Consider the following 18,669-nt stretch of genomic DNA (forward strand, 5'->3'; position numbering starts at 1 on the left):
TCCTGAAAAATTTATTTAAGAAAAATATTGCCTCAACCTTTAATATAAAGTGTCCAATGCTTCCAAAAAAATTTAGGAAAAAAAATGGCCTATAATCTTTGATTATATTATCTTCCACCAAATTGAAGTAGATCACACAACTATTGCATTGCTTCTTAAAAAATCATTTTAATGTATTGGTAACAACTTTGTAAATGTGCAAGTTTTTTTTTTTCTTGTTATTCCAAAGGGTAGAATGTAATGCACATTTATAAAGCTAAAGCTATCAAATTCTCTGTTTTGTCTTATAGACCTATGCCAGAGGAGATTGAGTTATAGCTAACCTTTTATACAAACCATTAGTATAAACTTTTTTTTACCCATTAACAGTTTATAATGTTGAGCCCTCACAGGTGTTGTTCTTCTAAAAGCATACTCCATATTTATACACACTTGTACTTAAATGTCCATAATTTCTTTCATTAAAACTAATACTTTGATATATGAAAAATTTTTCACCGTACTATAAATTTCCTTTAAGATTTATGCTCAAATATTTTTCTAGATAGATAAATGAAGCTAAGCTTTTATTGACTTCCAATTTTTATTTTTAGGAATTTTTTTAATCTAAAAGCATAGGAGCGATGTTCTAGAATGGTTAATTGAAATTTTTGGCTAAATTGTTAATGTAGTGTTTGGATGGATTGATTTGAATTTTAAATTTTAAATTCATATATTTAAAGTCATTTATTTTGATAATATAAAAAATTAAATTAAGGAGTTAAAACAACAACTTACTGAAAGAGTTTGACATGAAGGACCTTAGTGCAACTAAGAAAATTCTTGGCATGAAAATTAGCAAAGATCGCCAAGCCAATAACTTATTTGTATCTTAGAAGAAATATATTATAAAGGTACATGATTAGTTTAATATGAGTGACAGTGAACCTATGTCTACTCTTCTTAGTGCTCACTTTTAATTATCTAATGATCTTTGTCTAAAATCTGAAAAAAAAATATTAAGTACATGTTGAGAGTTCTTTGTTCAACTGTTGTTAGTAGTTTCATGTATGCTATGATGTGTATTATACAAGATCTTGCATGTGTTGTGAGTGTGGTAATAAAATACATTCACAATTCTAGAGAAGGTTATTGGAATGCTATTAAGTGGATCCTTCATTATTTGAAGGGTACTTCTAATATTAGTTTGGTATTTTATAGAAATAAGGTTATATCTAATGATGTTATTGGTTTTACTAAAATCATGGTTGTGATTATTCTAGTGGATGAAAGTCCTCTTTCTGATTCTATTTTCACCCTTTGTGAATCTTCTATAAGTTGGAAAGTATCTCTTTAGTCTATTTTGAAGTTATCTTCAACTAAAATAGAGTATATAATAGCAACTATTTAGTTGTAAGGTTTTGTTATTGAACTTGGCATTATTCAAGGAGATACAAATGTTTCTTGTGAAAGTCAAAGTGTTGTCTATTTGACTAAAAATAACAAATATCACTCTAAGACTAAGCATATAAACATATCACTTTATTAGAGATATCATTACCATTGGTAAAATTGTTATGAAGAAAGTTCACACATCTCAAAATCCCACATACATGCTTATGAAGTCTCTTCTTGAAATTAAGTTTGAGCATTGCTTGGGCTTAGTTGATATTCACAGCACTTGATTGCCCTTTATATTAGAGCTATTTGAAAAATAACAAGTATTACTGAATTTAAGTTAAGAGAAATTTTATTGAGATTATGACTCAAATTCCTATAATCTATTGTGATTATTCTTATTTATTATCTTAATTTAAAAACTTTCACATATCTATTATATTTATAATTGAGATTTTAGGAAATATTATTCATTAGTCAAGTTAATAGTTTTAACTTCTAAAGAGTTCTTTCTATACATAGAAATATAGTCTTTCATCCTCAGGGAAATGAGACAATTATTTTAATTCTTATTTTTATAATGAAATTTTTTCACTTATTATCCATGAGCTTTTTGTCCCTCACATTTGGGGTGTGTGAAATATTTTAATATTTTATGTATTTTGGTTATTAATAGTGATTGTCATCAGTTACAGATTTAATCATTGTATAGCAAGATTCATATTTTTCTTGGGCTATAAATATGGCTAGCCCATTATGTTGTGCATTTGACTCAGGTTATTTTCATCTATCTTATTCTTTTGATTCTTTCATGGGTTTGGTCCATATAGTTTTCACAGTATAAAAGCCATATTTGTATCTTCAGGCATGATTTTCTAACTAAATCTCAATGGTATCAAAGCCTTGAGCAATCCCCAATAATCATTAATCAAGATAGTTCTATCAATAACTAAGAAGAGATAATATAATAGAACAATGAATGTTATGGACAAAATGATATACAATTTGAGTCGCAAACTTGTGTTGAAGATGAGGGAAATCAAACTAATATAGACACTAAGCAATTTGTGTAACAATCACCACAGCGTGTTAAGAGATCACAAGCCCAAAGAAATGAATATATTTGTCATGTAGAAGAGGGGCAAATAGGCAAGAAGGTAAAGTGTTGCTAATCCATGAATACATGTCTTATGCCAATATCTCATGAGATTACAAAAATTATTTGTTAAATACTAATGATATTGTTAAGCTCTATAGTTTTGGAGAGGCCATTAAAGATCAATAATGAATTGATGTCATGAAAAAAGAAATGAGGATCTTAGGGGGGAAAAATAAGATAGACGATATCATGAAAGACATGAGACATTGTTGATTTACCTAAAAGCAAGTAATTCATAAGATATAGATGTGTTTGTAAGAAAAAAAAAATAAAAGACTGATGAGAGTCTAGAATGATGTAAGGCAAGACTAATAACTAAAGGTTATAGTCAACAAGGAGAGATATAAGTTACTTTAAAACTTTCTCACCCCCTATTAAGATGGTTACAATGAGGGTTGTGCTTTCACTTATTGTTATTGTTGGAACCGATAGGTAGATTTAAAGTCTGAGTCGTGCCAAGAACATTGTCTTTTAGAGTTATTCTACCACATTAAATTGTTCACAAGGCAACTCCTCAAAATTAAACAGACTCCTCTTGCAAATTAAGTAGTGCCACAGAACAACAAAGACTAACAGAATATACTCAAACAATACAATATATAAGAGGAACTTGAAAACTCTAGAGCTTGGCCCTGGGTACATTGCACTCCCTGGGCTATATATAGTCACAACTAGAAGGTCCCCTTAATAAACCATCAAACATCAATTTTAAAATAATTAAAACAAAATAAGCCTCATAACTTAGGCAATTTTGAACATTAAAGAAGTTTTTAAATAAATATTAAACCCTTTTAATGTCATTAAATCAAATATAAGGTGATTAAAATCCTTCAAAACTATAACTCCAAGTTGGAAAATAAGATTTAAGTAGGGGTTATAGAAATCAATATTATTAAATTATAACAATTCCTTTTGAAATACCCATGAATATTTTATAATATCCAACAATCCCCCACATATTTTAAAAGGAAAAGAATTCCATAAAACTATTTTATATAAATAATTTTGTAACTCCACAAAATAGTTCCCAAAATTTAAGAAAATCACTTGATATACCTAGTACCACATTCAACTCACACGTAGGGGAAATTAGTAGATTTCAACTGTATTTGCATGAGTTCACTTCTTTCCAAGCCAATTTAATTGCTTAAGTCCACAACTTAGTATGTACTTAGTCCTCCATTTATCATGGGACTTTCCTTTTTGACATAACTACAACAACAATTGCCCACATGTGTCAAAAAGATCACTATCATTTGAGTTATTTACATGAAAGATAATCACTTCAAATTTGATGTCTTTCGACTTAAATCAAACCGAGATCAATAAAACTTAGCACACAGAAAAGTCTGTGTAACTTCATCATTGAACTAACAGATCTTAAGTGTGTGCTAGAGGTGTTATTAATCAGATTATACCCCCACAATCTATGCTATTAATGATGGTTTTGCACGTTATTAATCATGCGCGCGCCTAATTTTAACAAATGACCTAGAGATTTTGTCATGATCTTATAGGAGCAGCCCCACTCCATATTCATATAGGTATTTTCATCAAGTACATCTATAATAAATACACCATCTATAAAGATTATGAAAAATATTAAGAGCTTTTGCTTAGCCTCCAATCAATGTATTCTAGCACTTTCTCAAGCCATAAGAAGGGATAGAAAATTTAGTACTAGCAGAACTAACAAATGACTTGTTCTTACTCATTGAACTTTCTTCATGGGATCTCCAATTACAAAAGTTAGGTTGACATCACCGTTAATTTTAAATCAGCTTAAGTCCCATTCCTCTCAACATTTTAATAATTAAAATCATCCCAAGGGCTAGTTAACAAATTCGTCAAATTTACATTTAATCTTACATAATTAATTGAGATAACTTCCTCTTTTAGCTTGCTTAATTGTATCTCAAACAATATCTATCTATGCCATTATTCTCTTTACAATGACTATTGCCATTTGGCAATCAGAAATCATCAACATTGCTTGTGTTGGTTTTACTCACAATAGAATATTTACTAAGAAGTTTCTTAACTACTTAACCTCATTATTAGCATACTTTAAAGTAATAAACTCTAGCTCAAATAACATTTTATTTTGCTTCAAATGGATTTTTCCTCATCTAAATATAAAATTCAGTTAATATCATTGTATTATTTTAATACAATGGGAATCCAATACATGATACTAACGTTTATGGTATACCTCAAACACTCATTTGTCTCATCCTCTTATGAGATTATTTAATATGCTCAATGTCTACGTAACATAACTACATCATGGGATTAACATTAATTAATGTAGCAAACTCTCTAAAATGTGTTCATATACATATATTGAGCAATAAAATCATCCCGCTTTCAATTTTTTTAATAACATGATTGTATCATGGGAATGCTCATTGACACTCACTATCAGATTTACACCAAAACAATTGCTAAGGAGATTTTCCATAGTTTAGCCTATAATTTTAGAATAATAAACTCTATGGTCCCGTTATTATATTTGTTTATATCACCACTTAGGGTGGCTAATCACTAATGGCTCTTCTCACATTTTTAAATATATTTCAACCACATGTATGAAAAATATTTAAATATTTTCTATAACTTATCAATAATAATTCTAATTAAATTAGAATATCATCACATAATCTCCTCCCATTCTAATTAAATTAGAATTTCTCATAAATCTTTAAATCCACCATAAAGATATTAACGCCCACACACACTCTATAGACAAATCAGCAGCAGAGCCTTCTCATATCTCTAATAATATCACCAAATAAAATGCTAAAACAACATATATATATATATATATATATCACATATTCAAGCTAATAATTTTAGAACTTCGCCATGACATATATCAGCTCTTCAATGACAATTAGAGAAGCCAATTCCAACATTAAAGATATTGACCCTAAGCCCATTCAATGATAACAATTTCATCCATATAAAAACCAGAAAAGCACAAACCGAATGTCACTTGGATTTGTATAATAAGCAATCAACAATTGATTAAGCTTAGCAATCCTGCAAACTAAATATCAACCAACCCAAGAAAGAAAATCCAAATTATAAATGGGGTTCCTTATTTTTCCCAGAAAATAAATTCAAGTGTGATTAATCACAATCATGATACTTATAATCATAAAATATATCACAAATCAACATTTGCTCCTAAAATAATTCAACCCCTTTAATGGCATTAATTACTTATAAAAACCAATAATGCTAGAAGAAATTGATAAAAACTTACACAAGATATGATGTTGTTGACAACGCTTCATGGGCTTCTCCTTAAAAACACATCCAACATCCTCTATTGGTAAAAAACCATGAATGCATTTACCGAACACATGGATATATGTGTGTATATATATATGTATGTGTATATATATATTTATTTCCATATCAACAATATATCATAACATATATACCAACTAATCATATACATTCACCTCCTTAAAATAAAGCATATCAGCATCAAATTAAGGCATACCCTTACTCCTACAATTGGGAACTATTTAAAAATATGTGCATGATTGGGTTAATCAAAATAAGACATGAATTATACCTAATCCATTTAGCTATTTCCACAAATTGGAGTTTGAACATCCAAGATACTGTTCTGCATCAAAACTTGTATCTGTCGTTCTCACTTTGTCTCTTCTATTGCAGTCGTTGGAACATTTACTATTCAAAACTCTTTCACAAATCTCTAATAAATCTCATCAATAGAGAATAAAAGCATTTTAGCCACCACTTTGGTTGCGAGCGCAATAAAGTGTTTACTCCTTAGAGCATTTGATGTTACTACAACAACACTAGCAATGATGATGAAGGAGGGAGCATGCTCATAGTCCTCTCGTGGTCTTGTTGGTGCTACTCTAAAGTTGTTGCTATGATCAATTGTACGCGCCCTAAGAGACTTGATTATTTCTCACAAGACCAACAAGCTAAAAGAGTAGCTCTTAAAATTGTTGAAACCGGCAGGTAAATTTAAAGTCTAAATCATGCCAAGGGCACTGTCTTTAAGAGCTATTTCACCACACTAGATTGTTTGCACGGCAACTCCCCATGATTAAACAAACTCATCTTGTAAATTAAGCAAGGCCATAGAACAACAAAGACTAACAGAATATATTCAAGTAACACAATGCATAGGAGGAGCTTGAGAACTCTAGAGATTGGCCTCGGGTACATTGCACTCCTTGGGCTATATATAATCACAACTAGAAGGTCCCCTTAATAAACCATCAAACATCAATTTTAAAATAATTAAAACAAATTAAGCTTTATAACTTGGGCAGTTTTGAACATTAAAGAAGTTTTTTAAATAAATATTAAACCCTTTTAATGTCATTAAATCAAATATAAGGTGATTAAAATCTTTCAAAACTATAACTCCCAGTTAGTAAAATAAGATTTAAGTAGGGGTTATAGAAATCAATATTATTAAATTATAACAATTTCTTTTAAAATACCCATGAATATTTTATAATATCCAATAGTTATAAATAATTGGCCATTGTTTCAAATGGATGTTCATAATTCCCTCTTGTAAGGAGACTTGCATAAGAAAGTATATATGAAAATCTCACAAGGATTTAACCAAGTTAGCAATCACAGCCAAGAACTAAATTGTGTAACCTATATGGTTTCAAGCTAGCATCAATACAGTGGAATGCCAAACTCACTAAAGTTTTGATTCAAGGGGGAATTAGGCAAAGTAAACATGATTTCTCCCTTTTTATTAAACAAAACAAATATTAAATTACCATTATTTATCATATATGGATGATCTTGTTATTATCATAAATAATATTGAGAGTATTAATGCTATTAAGTATCACTTGCATTATACATTTAAAATCAAGGATCTAGGAAGTTTGAGGTAGCAAAGCCACTAACTTTAGCAACACAACTAAATGCCAAATTCACTGTAGAAGGAAGAGTAAGTTTCAAAAACAAAGATTAAAAGAAAAGAAAAGAAAAAAGAAAGGGGAACCCACTATTACAACATCTAGTTGCCTATAGAAATTGATAGGTAGATTGTCACATCTTACTATAACTAGACCTGACTTAAGTTTTGCTGTACAAACTCAATCAATTTATAAACACCCCAAGGAAGTTACATATGTGAGCTGTTCTCCAAGTTCTTAGATATCTTAAAGGCTGCCCTAGTTTAGGGATCCTCTTGTCCACAACATCAAGAAACAAGCTAGGGTGTTTTGTTGATTCTGACACTAGAAGATCTAAGACACATTGTGAAGCTTGCGAGTTTTCTAGTATGTTGGAAATCAAAGAAACAAAACACAATATCTAAATCTTTAACTGAGGAAGAGAATTGAGCATTGAGGTTAGCTATTATTGAGGTGGTTTGGTTGATTAGAATGTTAAAAGATCTTGTGTGTGTGTGTGTGTGTGTGTGTGTGTATACTACAATAATAAAGCCACCATACCTATGTCTAGTAATTCGGTTTTCGATGAGAGAACCAAGCATATAAAAATATATTGTCATTTTATTTGGAAAAAGTTACAAGAGGGCATCATTAGTTTGCAGCATGCTGGCACAAAAGAATAGTTGGCTTATGTTTTTACTAAAGCACTTGGAAGGGACAATCATGTACAAATGTTGAGCAAGTTAGGAACCATCAATTTATATGACTCCCAACTTAAAAGGGGTGAGAACTTAAGAAATTGTGTTATTGATTATTATTAGTGGTTGTGATTAATTATAAGTTTAGTCATTATACATGACTCATAATTTCATGGGCTATATATATATATATATATATCACTAGCCCATTATGTTTTATTTTTGACTCAATTTATTTTCATCAACAACATTCTTTTGCTTCTTTAATGGGTTAAGTTTTTAGGTGATTTTTCTATGTTAAATTTCCTGCATTATCTTTTATCATTTTCTCTATTTTTTCTAATTGTTTTATCCTTTCCCATTTTGTATATCTTTTGCACACTTTCCAACACACACATTTACCCCACCTTTTAGAAATTTTTTTTGTTCTTAGTATAAGGCATTTGATTGAGTATTTATTATTTTTTAATATTACTCATATTTAAACTCATTAATTATGAGAGTTCAGAGAGAGTATAATGTAAATTTAAAATTTTTTTATTTACATATAAATAAAATTAAAAATTTATTTTATTTTCAAACAAAGTTAATAATTTAATCACTTCTTCTTAACTTTGATAAGGTAATTAAAGATACATTATGATAAGGATTGGAGAGAGTACAAATATATAGACAAGTGGAGCATCTCAATTGTTAGATATGTTGTGTTAGGTTATTTTTTTTATTTGATGGTAAAAAAGATTATATGAGCATTTAGATATTAAAAAAACTATAATTTAAATTTAAATTTATAATTAATTTTAGCATGTAATAGCCACGTTTGGATATTTTTTAAAACAATATAATTTTAAGTTTATAATTAATTTTGACATGTAATATCGGTAATTGGATATATATATATATATATATGTATGTATGTATGTATGTATGTATGTATGTATGTATTTACAAAAAACTATTATTTTACTTTATTTTCAATCATATTTAAAATTAATTTTATTAATCAATTTAATCAATCAATTATACCACACAACCCAATTAATTAGTTATATTCAAAATTAATTATATCAATATTTTTTTCACAATCAATTTTATCTAACAGATATTTAAACAAATATTCTATGACAGGTTCCAAACTACATTTTCCGCTGAAAATGGTAATGATGCAACTTTTCAAAACTTCCAAGATCCTTTTCGTCATCTATCTTTTGCGTTCACCAAACAAAATGCAGGTTAATTGGCTTCCTTCATGATGGCATTTCCATAAAAAGTTTCTGATTGGTTGTGTTGTCTTTCAATTTTAGGAACCTATCCTTGCCGCTCAATTAAACCTCATTCACATTTTTGTCCTATCCCAATCCTGCTTATCCTGAAACGCAACAACAATTCTATAGAGCAATGATCATAATTCTGAACATGTAATACATAATAATGATAGTGACTAGAGAATCAATGTATGTACTTTCCCCGGAGCAAAAAAATATCTTCTTCCTATTTCAAGTTAAATAATTGAGTTTAATAGTTCATAGTCCCACTGTAACTGTATTATCCGGAATAGTAGATCAAGATTTTTATAAAACACAACCCATCTGGCCTTGTATTTTCATAAAATGTAAATTGTTCACAAACTGTTTAAAAGGGCATCTTATTTTTTTTTTAAATCCAAAACAGCCTCAGCCTCATCAAGGACATGCATGTTCTAAGCTCAAAAAATATTTACAAATATACTTATAAATCATTTATTAATAAGATCTTCATATTGACAACTATTTTTGACTCATGACATCATAAGTTATGAGTCATTCTTATCAATTAGAATAACTAATAAATCATAATTTTTATATATTTTATTTCACCATTTATTTTAATGACAATTTTGGAATAATTTGAGTTTATTAGATATTATTTGAATTATTAGCCAATTTTAAGGAATAATATATTTTTAGATTAATTATGTGAATTTTGGGCTCAATTTTATAAATATTTTATTTTTATATTTTAACATGGTTTAATTGTACTAATCTTTAATTCTGCTTAATTTGAATTATTATACTTTATTTGAGTTTTTGGTCATTTTATAGGAAAATTGCAATTGTTGAAAAAAATTAATTTTAAAATTTTTTATGAGACATGATTTATTTCAAACATAATTTACACTAACAAGTTTATTTTAACTTTTCAAGATTTGGAAGACATTGTTAAAGTTCATTAAGAATACTCTAGGTAAATCATAACAATGAAAAATCAAGAGAATTTACCTTTTCTTTTTTTTTTTCATTGGCTCTTTTTTTTTTTGTTCATTTCAATTTTGTTACAGGCATTGGATCATTTCCTCCAAAATACTTCTCCTCCTCTTACCATTACAAATTTACACAGCCGCCTCTTCCAATTTCGGGAGCTCTCTTCCTTTGGCCGCAACTTGTTCATCCAGAATGTATTTCTCTTCAAAACTCACCATCACTGTACAAAATCCACATTTTGCAATCCCCATTTATATCCATAGTGTAAATGAGCAAATTATCTGTAAATTTTAGATCCAAAAATATTATAGATTATAAACTTATTTATTATATAAATTATTCTTTTAACTTTTAAAAATAATACAATCCGACTTTATTGTTAACAAAAGTTAATTTTGACCGTTAGTTAACTAAAAAATGACATCAAAAATTTCATAAAAGACCAAAAAGTTAAAATAAATGATTCAAAAATTATAGACAAGAACCTAAACAATTATGGAAAATGACAACCAAAAAAGTTGAAGTCATTTTATACAATTTTTGAGATCCTTTTTTACTATTTTTTGATCAACTAATAATTAAAGTTAACTTTTGCTAACAATAAAAGCAAAATTGCACCATTTTCAAAAGTTCAAGGAATAATTTTTACAATAAATGAATTCAAAATCTATAAAACTATTGGAGTTAAAGTTTAGAAATAATTTATTCATTTACCCTATTTTATTTCCATTCCATTTCTAGTTTTATCCTACAGATATTACCATCTATGACATCTTCCCTTCTCCATTCATTCACAGCCACCTCTAGTACTCTTCCATTATTATCTTCACTCCACCCCACCTTTCGAAACTCCACTCCCAAACCATTATTTATTTATTATACTCCATCGCCATCTCCATTCATCATGGCCGTGGATTCTATGGTGAAAGGAGAAAGAGAGAAAATCATGAGAATTTGAGGTAGCTTGAAAGACAATTTGAGATGAACATGAAAAAAGTTAGGGTTTAGAATTTACACTTGAAGATGATGGAAGAGTAATTTTTTCATTTATCTTTTTAGTTCAAAAGCTTAGAATTATTTAGTTGTAAGTGATTTTAAGTTGTAATGTTTAAGGATAATCTAGTTCTAAGTTGTAAATATTTTAAATCTTGAATTGAATTGATATTTGAATTAAAGTTGTGTTGAATGAATTGTTAGAATTTATGTTCATCTAACGTTGCTTTGTCAATTACATTAATGATTGAGTTTTCATTATTAATTTAATTGTCATTGTAGTGTTTGTTGCGAATTTGAGTTATTTTTTTTTACCTTTTGATTGTTCAAATCTAATTGTTCAATTAAATAATTTAAACATATTTTTTAGAATTATTTTGAATTTATTATCTTTGGTTTTAATAGAATTAATCGGCCTAATTCATAATTATAACACTTTGTTCACTGTAAGTTTTCTGGTAGATTAAGTATTAGACTTTTGTGTTTATGGATTCCATTTGCTTTAATTAGATAATTAAATTCATTAATTTCAGTCTTATATCATTTCCTTTGATCTAACTTATTGAACTAGGTTAGGAAAGTTACTTCCATTAAAGTCCTAAGTTATTCATTTTACCACTATTGAATCAAACTTTTCTTAACTTCTTCTTGGTTAATTAACTCATTTTGTCACTTAATTAATTTCTTTGGTTGGAATTTTAATTTTCTTGAAATAAAACCCCCCAATCATAAATTAGGTAATTTTGATTTCAAAAATTGTATTTTCTCATTTGTATTATAGTGTAGACATTTGGCACTTAGTTTTAATTCTTTTTTTTTTTGCATTGGTTTTTGGATACTTAGATCCAAGTTAAAATAACTTATAAATTGCTCATTGAAAAAAATTATCTAAGATTAACTTTTATTATATTAAATTAATTTTAATTTATTTAAATGTTGACACGACTAAGTTATCATTCAATAACATAACTTTTGTTGATAAAATAAAAGTGCATCTTTTTTTTTTTTTGGTAATAACTTCATGTACTACACAAGATTCTAGGCTTGCTCTTTGCTACTTTCCCTATTTTTTGGCTTTTCTTTTAGTTAGATTACCCAAGAGTAAAATAACTTACATTTTTGTACAACACTTGGTTAGACTATAGTTTTGAATTCATATTATTAATTTTGACATGTAATTTAAGTGTTTGATTTTCTTTTTAACAAAACTATGGTTTACTTGATTTTTCAATTACTCTCCAAATCACTTTATTAATTAATTTAATAAATTAGTTATACCATATAACCTAATTAGTTATATTCAAATTAATTATTTCAATTAATTTTTTTCATAACCAATTTTAATTCATCCAACAGATATTTATGACAGGATCCAAACTACGCTTTCCGCTAAAAACATTAATGATTCAACTTTTCAAACTTACAAATCGTTTTCGCCATCTATCCTTTGCGTGCACAGAATAAGATGCAGCTTAATTGGCTTCCTTCATGATGGCATTTCTGAAAAGGTTTCATATTGGTGTTTCGTCTTTCGACTCTAATTTCCTCTCCTTGCCACTCAATTAAACCTCATTCGCATTTTCTTCTCATCCCAAACCTGCTTATCCTGAAGGGTAACAACAATTCCATAGAGCCATCACCATAATTTGATAATCTAATAAATAATATGATTAAATGACAAATTTGCCCTTAAATTATACATTCAAAAATGTCTGAGTTTTTAAATTTATTTTTTGTATAATATTCTCCTTCAACTTTTAAAAATAATATAATGTCTCTCTTACCATTAACAAATATTAACTTTAATTGTTGATTAAAAAAATTATTAAAAAACCCTAAAAATTAAAAAAATCTTGGCTATTTTCTTTAATTTTTAGGCTTTTTTTATTTTTTTATTAACTAACAGTCAAAATTAATTTTTATTAACGGTAATAGTGATATTATAATGTTTTTTAAAATTTAAAAAAATATTATATAAAAAAATAATTTAGTATTCCAACACAACTAAACCTGAAATTACTCTTTAGCCCCTAAATAATATTGATAGTCACTAAAGAATTAATATATATATACTTCTTCTATTTAAAAATATAAGATATTTTTTGAGAAGTTGAATGTTAAAAAATGTAAAACATTTTTGTCTTTTGAGGTGTAATTATTGTCTTTTTTTTTAAAGTGTCCATATTGATAAATGACTTTATATTTATTGTAGGATATTTAATAGGAGTAAACATAAAAAGATTGGGTTAATTTAAAAGTACGTAACTACTTTATTGAGAGTGATATTTAATTAAAAATATCTTATATTTTTTAACAGAAGAAGTATATATACTCCCAGTAAAAAGTATCTTCTTCTTGTTTGGCTTTTTCAATTTAAATAATTGAGTTTAATAGTTACTAGTCCCACCACAACTGCATTATCCAGCGGAATAATAGATCAAGATTTTTATAGAACACAAGCGTTTCTGGCTTCATCAATTATTTCGTTTATAAAATGTCTGATAAGTCATATTGTTCACAAATTGTTTAAAAGTGCATCTCTAATTTTTTTTTTTTAATTTCTCACAAGTATCCTCAGATTAAAACTAATCTTATTTGAGATACAATTGTACTTTAACTACGGGACACCTCTCCTTTAGAAAAGTGCATCTTATTTTTTAACTCCATATAATACACAAGATTCAAGCCTATTCTTTGCTACTTCCCCTATTTTTGGTTTTTTTTTTCTCCCCCTTCTTTTAGTTAGATTATCAAAGAATAAAATAACTTATATTTTTGTACAACATTATTTGATATCTGACAGTATTATTGAGTTAGAGTCAAACATTATCCATCCCAAATAAAATTAGCTATTCTAAAGATACATTTTACAGTCATACAAATTTAAATTCAAAACCATGTGTTTAAGTAGTTATAGACTTATACTCTTATATCCGTCTTCTATTAGGATTAATGCCTACTATTGGTATATTTAATTAATACTTGTTTGATACCAATTCAATCACAATCCAACTAATGAATGGTAAAATAGTATATCTCTAATAGTTTGGTGATTGGTTTCAAAGATAAAAAATACTCATTCTATTAAAAAATGTAAGGTATTTTTTGAGGAGTTGGATGTTTAAAAATATAAGATATTTTTAGTCTTTCGAGGTATAATCATTGCCTTTTTTTTAAAAGTGCACTATTAATAATGACTTTATATTTATTGTAGGATATTTAATAAAGATAAATATAAAAAATAAGATTAGTTTAAAAGTAGGTAACTACTTTATTAGAGTGTGAGATTCGATTAAAAATGCTTTATATTTTTAAATAGAGGGAGTATTAGTTTTGAATATTGAAGTGAAGCTCCCACCATATATTTTTTGAAGAAGTTCATGATATTTTTTTTTCATCCCCTAATAATATTAACATCAATTTTTATTACTCTTAAAGCAAGAGGTTGATATAATATTTTTCTATCTACCAAATTATTTATCCTTTTAAATTTTAATTCCAAATGAGTCTTACAAAATTGCCGGAAAATGACTTTGTTCATTAACTAATCAATTTGAGAAATGCATGTCTTTATCCCCCACTTCGGAAATTCAAAATGGAAATAATGAATAATAATTTAACATATGCGTCAAGAAAAAAGGTGGGAAATATTTCTAGTCTGCAATTAGAAGGCCGAAATGGCAATAATAATAATTTACATGGAGAAAATAAAAATTATAAAAATTGAAATGGGCAAAAAGTTAAATGAAGGAAACAATGAGAATAAGAGGAAGAAGAAGTGGAGAGATTGAAGTGTGGATAGAAGTGGAACGGCCAGTGGCCAAATTTGCAATCCAAGAAGAAGTTGCCATGGCTGCTTGCTGCACTGATTGTCCTGCGTCCACTCCTACCGATTTCAGACTGTAATAACAAAAAATTAAAAACAAAAAAAGGTTAAGTTGTCAATCAATTATAATTTAATCCCAAATTTTAACTTCTTGTCATTCAATATTTATAGTTTTAACTCAATTATTTTTGGCAAAAAAAATTAATTATAACTTAATATTTAAACTTTAACTTGGTATAATTTATTTCTTATAATTTTAACCATTTATTGGAGAGGACTATATGAAAAGCATAGGAATGGGTTGGGAGTATGGAAACTACTTGAACAAAATTACACCTAAACTCTACATAAGATATTTAATTATCAAAAGATGTCATAGAGTACACAAAATATTCTCAAGTTTTAAATTCTGTATATTTACAACTTAGCAAATGACATTTACAAATAGGCAGTAGACATTTATAACTTGTAAAGAAAAATAATAATTTATAATAACAAGTTATAAATACCCAATGGCCAATTATAAATTCCTTTTATCAAGTTGTAAATATATAAAATTTGTAATTTGAGAGTATTTTATATATTTCATAAGATCTCTTAATAACAAAATTTCCTCTGTGAGACTTAAATTTAATTTTCTGAATTTAAAATATAAAATATAAAAAATGAAGAATCACACTTAAAAACTAATCAAAAAAAAAATATTATTCACATGAACTAACATAAAATGGATTATTGTGGAAGATAAAAACTGTAGACTTATTTAAAAAAAATAAAATTTATTGTTAGTATCTCATCGACGGTTAATTTTATTGAATGTGGTTCTCTTTATTCTTTCTTTATTTTTTTTTTTTTAAAAGTGATGAACTGCAAAAATGGACCTTGGGGGAGAAGGAGGGCAAAATGTGATGGTATAGTCAGCTCCAACACAAGTAAAGGTACTTGTCGAATCATCGTAAGCGTAGCTATACGCTTTAGGACACGCAGATTTGAAAATCTCCGAATACATCGACGGCTTGCACGTCGACGGCGAACCGTATTCTCCGTTGCAGCAATATTCCGGTTTCCCAAAAGCGTCACAAGCACTCTTACAGGCGCCGCCGCCGCCTGCCTTCAACTCCGACGGGCACCGCCTGTTGAGATCTACCAGACAACCAGTGGTCGCACATGATCCTGACCCTCCATTCGCTTCCACCATCATCGGCAGATTGTAGCCATCCACGAGGCTCACGTCGTAGTAATCTTGCGAGCCGGCTGGATCGAGCGTGAACTCCGCTAGCGTCGCCGGAGGGGAAGCTCCGGCGCCATTGCAGTCGATACTGCCGGATCCGCAGTCGCCGGTGGCACATGTTCCGTGACCGGAATCGTCGAATCTGCAACTAGTTCTTGCCCAGAATCTACCGGACCAGCCAGCTGGAGCCTGGAAACTTCGAGAACTTCCCTTGGAGAGCTCGAATCCTGTGGTTCCCAGGTCAGGCTTTCCCAGTACTCCCGGCCATACTGTGTATTCACACTTGTTCACAAACGTAAATGTAGCCCCTGAAACTCCTGCAATATATACATATAAAAACAGAGCATGCTTTCGTTAATTCAACGCGATAACAGTCAATTCCTTTTCAATTTTGAAAGCCAGAAAGAAAGAAATAAATTCACCTTTGAGAACAAGAAAAAGAACGAGAACAATGACCATTTCTGAAGAATGTTGGTGAAGATCGGAGAACAGAGCCATGGTTACTGAGATTCAGCTGAACTTATCAGATATTTGAGTTGCTTTAATGGGGAATATTCTGAGGAATGAGAAGCTGAGAAATTCAGAAGATTCTTTGCTTTATGAAGGAGAAGTACACATAACACAGAATGAAGACTGAGTGAAGAGAAGGAGAAGAAGGAGAATGAGAATGAATGCGTGAGCTCATATAATATACATCGCTTTATATAAAGAGATGGCAGACAAGGTATGAAACGCGCCGAAGCTATCTCTTCATTGTAGGTTGAAGCCATGTAGGCAAGGTTGTCACACTCTCAACTTTAAGTAAACCCGTGATACAAACGTAAACCCCGGTTGCAAACTTATTGCAAAATTTTTTTTAATTATTCTCTCTCTTTAAAATTATAAAATATTTTTTGAGGAGTTAAATGTTAAAAAATATAAATTATTTTTAATTTTTTAAAGTGTAATCATTATATTTTTTAAAACTGCCCTTAGTAATAATGATTTTATATTTATTATAGGGCAATTAATAAGAGTAAATATGAAAAAATAAGATTAATTTAAAAATAGGTAAGAATTTTTTTGGGGGTGACATTTGATTAAAAATGCTTTATATTTTTGAATGAAGGGAGTAATAAATAACAATAAAAAATATATGATTATATAATTATGGTATAAAATATGAGCATAATTTAATTTAAATATGTTTTAAATATAAATTATTAAAATTAAATTCATCTACATGGATAGATTATCATAAAACATTAAAATTTTAAAATAAGGCAACTAATTTTGGTATTTTTTGTCTTTTTATTAATACTAGTTTTTGCTTTTAAAGTTTTTTTCCCTCTTTGAACTATGCCCTGTTATTTTTATGAACTAAATTCTAGATAGTATATACTTAACTCCCTCAACTTAGTAAAGAAAATCAATGAGCTGAACGAGTTTATTCTAGTTTATATTTAGTTTAAGTTTATGAATTAACTGACATAATTTTATAAGCTAGAAATATAATAACAATAAACTCATGAGTTCAACTAAATTTATATCTAATATAAGTTTATGAGTGAGCTAGCATGACTTTATGAGTTAAAAATGTAAAAATGTTAAACTCAAAGAATCAATTCAAAAGTTTAACAACTATATTTGTAATAAAATTAAACAACATATTTACGTGACCTTCTTTAGATTTCTTTGTTTTTAAAAATATATATATAGAAAGATAGAGAGAGATTAAAACATGTCAAGCGATATCATTAATATACAATATTGAATATATAGTAAGTAAAATGTAAGTCACACAATTTACAAATTACAAATAATATAATTTATTTTTTTAGATTTCATGAAATATAAAAAATGTAATGTAACTCATTAATATATTATAAAATATAAAATTTATAGTAAGTTATATTATTCTTATATAATGGAAAATTTAACTCATTCATGAGATTATTTATATCATAAATATGACATAATATATTATATATGGTCAAATAAGAAGTATGCAAAAAATAATTTGACATTTATTTTTGTTAGAATTGGTTTATTAATATATCAATATTTAATTACAAAATTTATAACAAGTCATTATTTAAGTTATGAAATTTATGGTTTCTTTGCATGAAAAAAATTATAATTGAAAATACGGGTCAAATCCCTTTTTCTTATGAGGAAGGGTTAGATAAGTTAAAATAAAAGAGAAAGAAAGAAATACAAATCAGATCCATTTAGCTACCCCTTTAAATCCAT

At 28.1% G+C, this 18,669-nt stretch overlaps 1 protein-coding gene across 1 annotated transcript; it reads right to left on the minus strand.

The window, feature by feature from the left end:
- Positions 1-15,019: 15,019 nt before the first annotated feature.
- LOC129311772 (thaumatin-like protein 1) lies at positions 15,020-17,098 on the minus strand. The gene is made up of 3 exons (XM_054954226.1): positions 16,860-17,098; positions 16,088-16,754; positions 15,020-15,280 (listed from the first exon to the last, which is right to left on the minus strand). Exons 1-3 carry the CDS (start codon positions 16,933-16,935, stop codon positions 15,121-15,123), a joined length of 903 nt encoding a protein of 300 aa, XP_054810201.1. The 5' UTR covers positions 16,936-17,098; the 3' UTR covers positions 15,020-15,120.
- Between the last annotated feature and the right edge of the window lie 1,571 nt (positions 17,099-18,669).

The sequence above is a fragment of the Prosopis cineraria genome, unplaced genomic scaffold, assembly GCF_029017545.1.
Source record: "Prosopis cineraria cultivar Desert tree isolate PC_DT_omini unplaced genomic scaffold, ASM2901754v1 PC5, whole genome shotgun sequence".
Lineage (NCBI taxonomy): Eukaryota > Viridiplantae > Streptophyta > Magnoliopsida > Fabales > Fabaceae > Prosopis > Prosopis cineraria.

Bases quoted from the DNA above. Each gene is read 5' to 3' on its own strand.
- LOC129311772 (XM_054954226.1), bottom strand. From the start codon at position 16,935: ATGGCTCTGTTCTCCGATCTTCACCAACATTCTTCAGAAATGGTCATT. The intron at 16,755-16,859 runs GTGAATTTATTT...TATATATTGCAG, and splicing joins TCTTTTTCTTGTTCTCAAAG to GAGTTTCAGGGGCTACATTT. The intron at 15,281-16,087 runs GTCCATTTTTGC...TTGTTATTACAG, and splicing joins TGCCCTCCTTCTCCCCCAAG to TCTGAAATCGGTAGGAGTGG.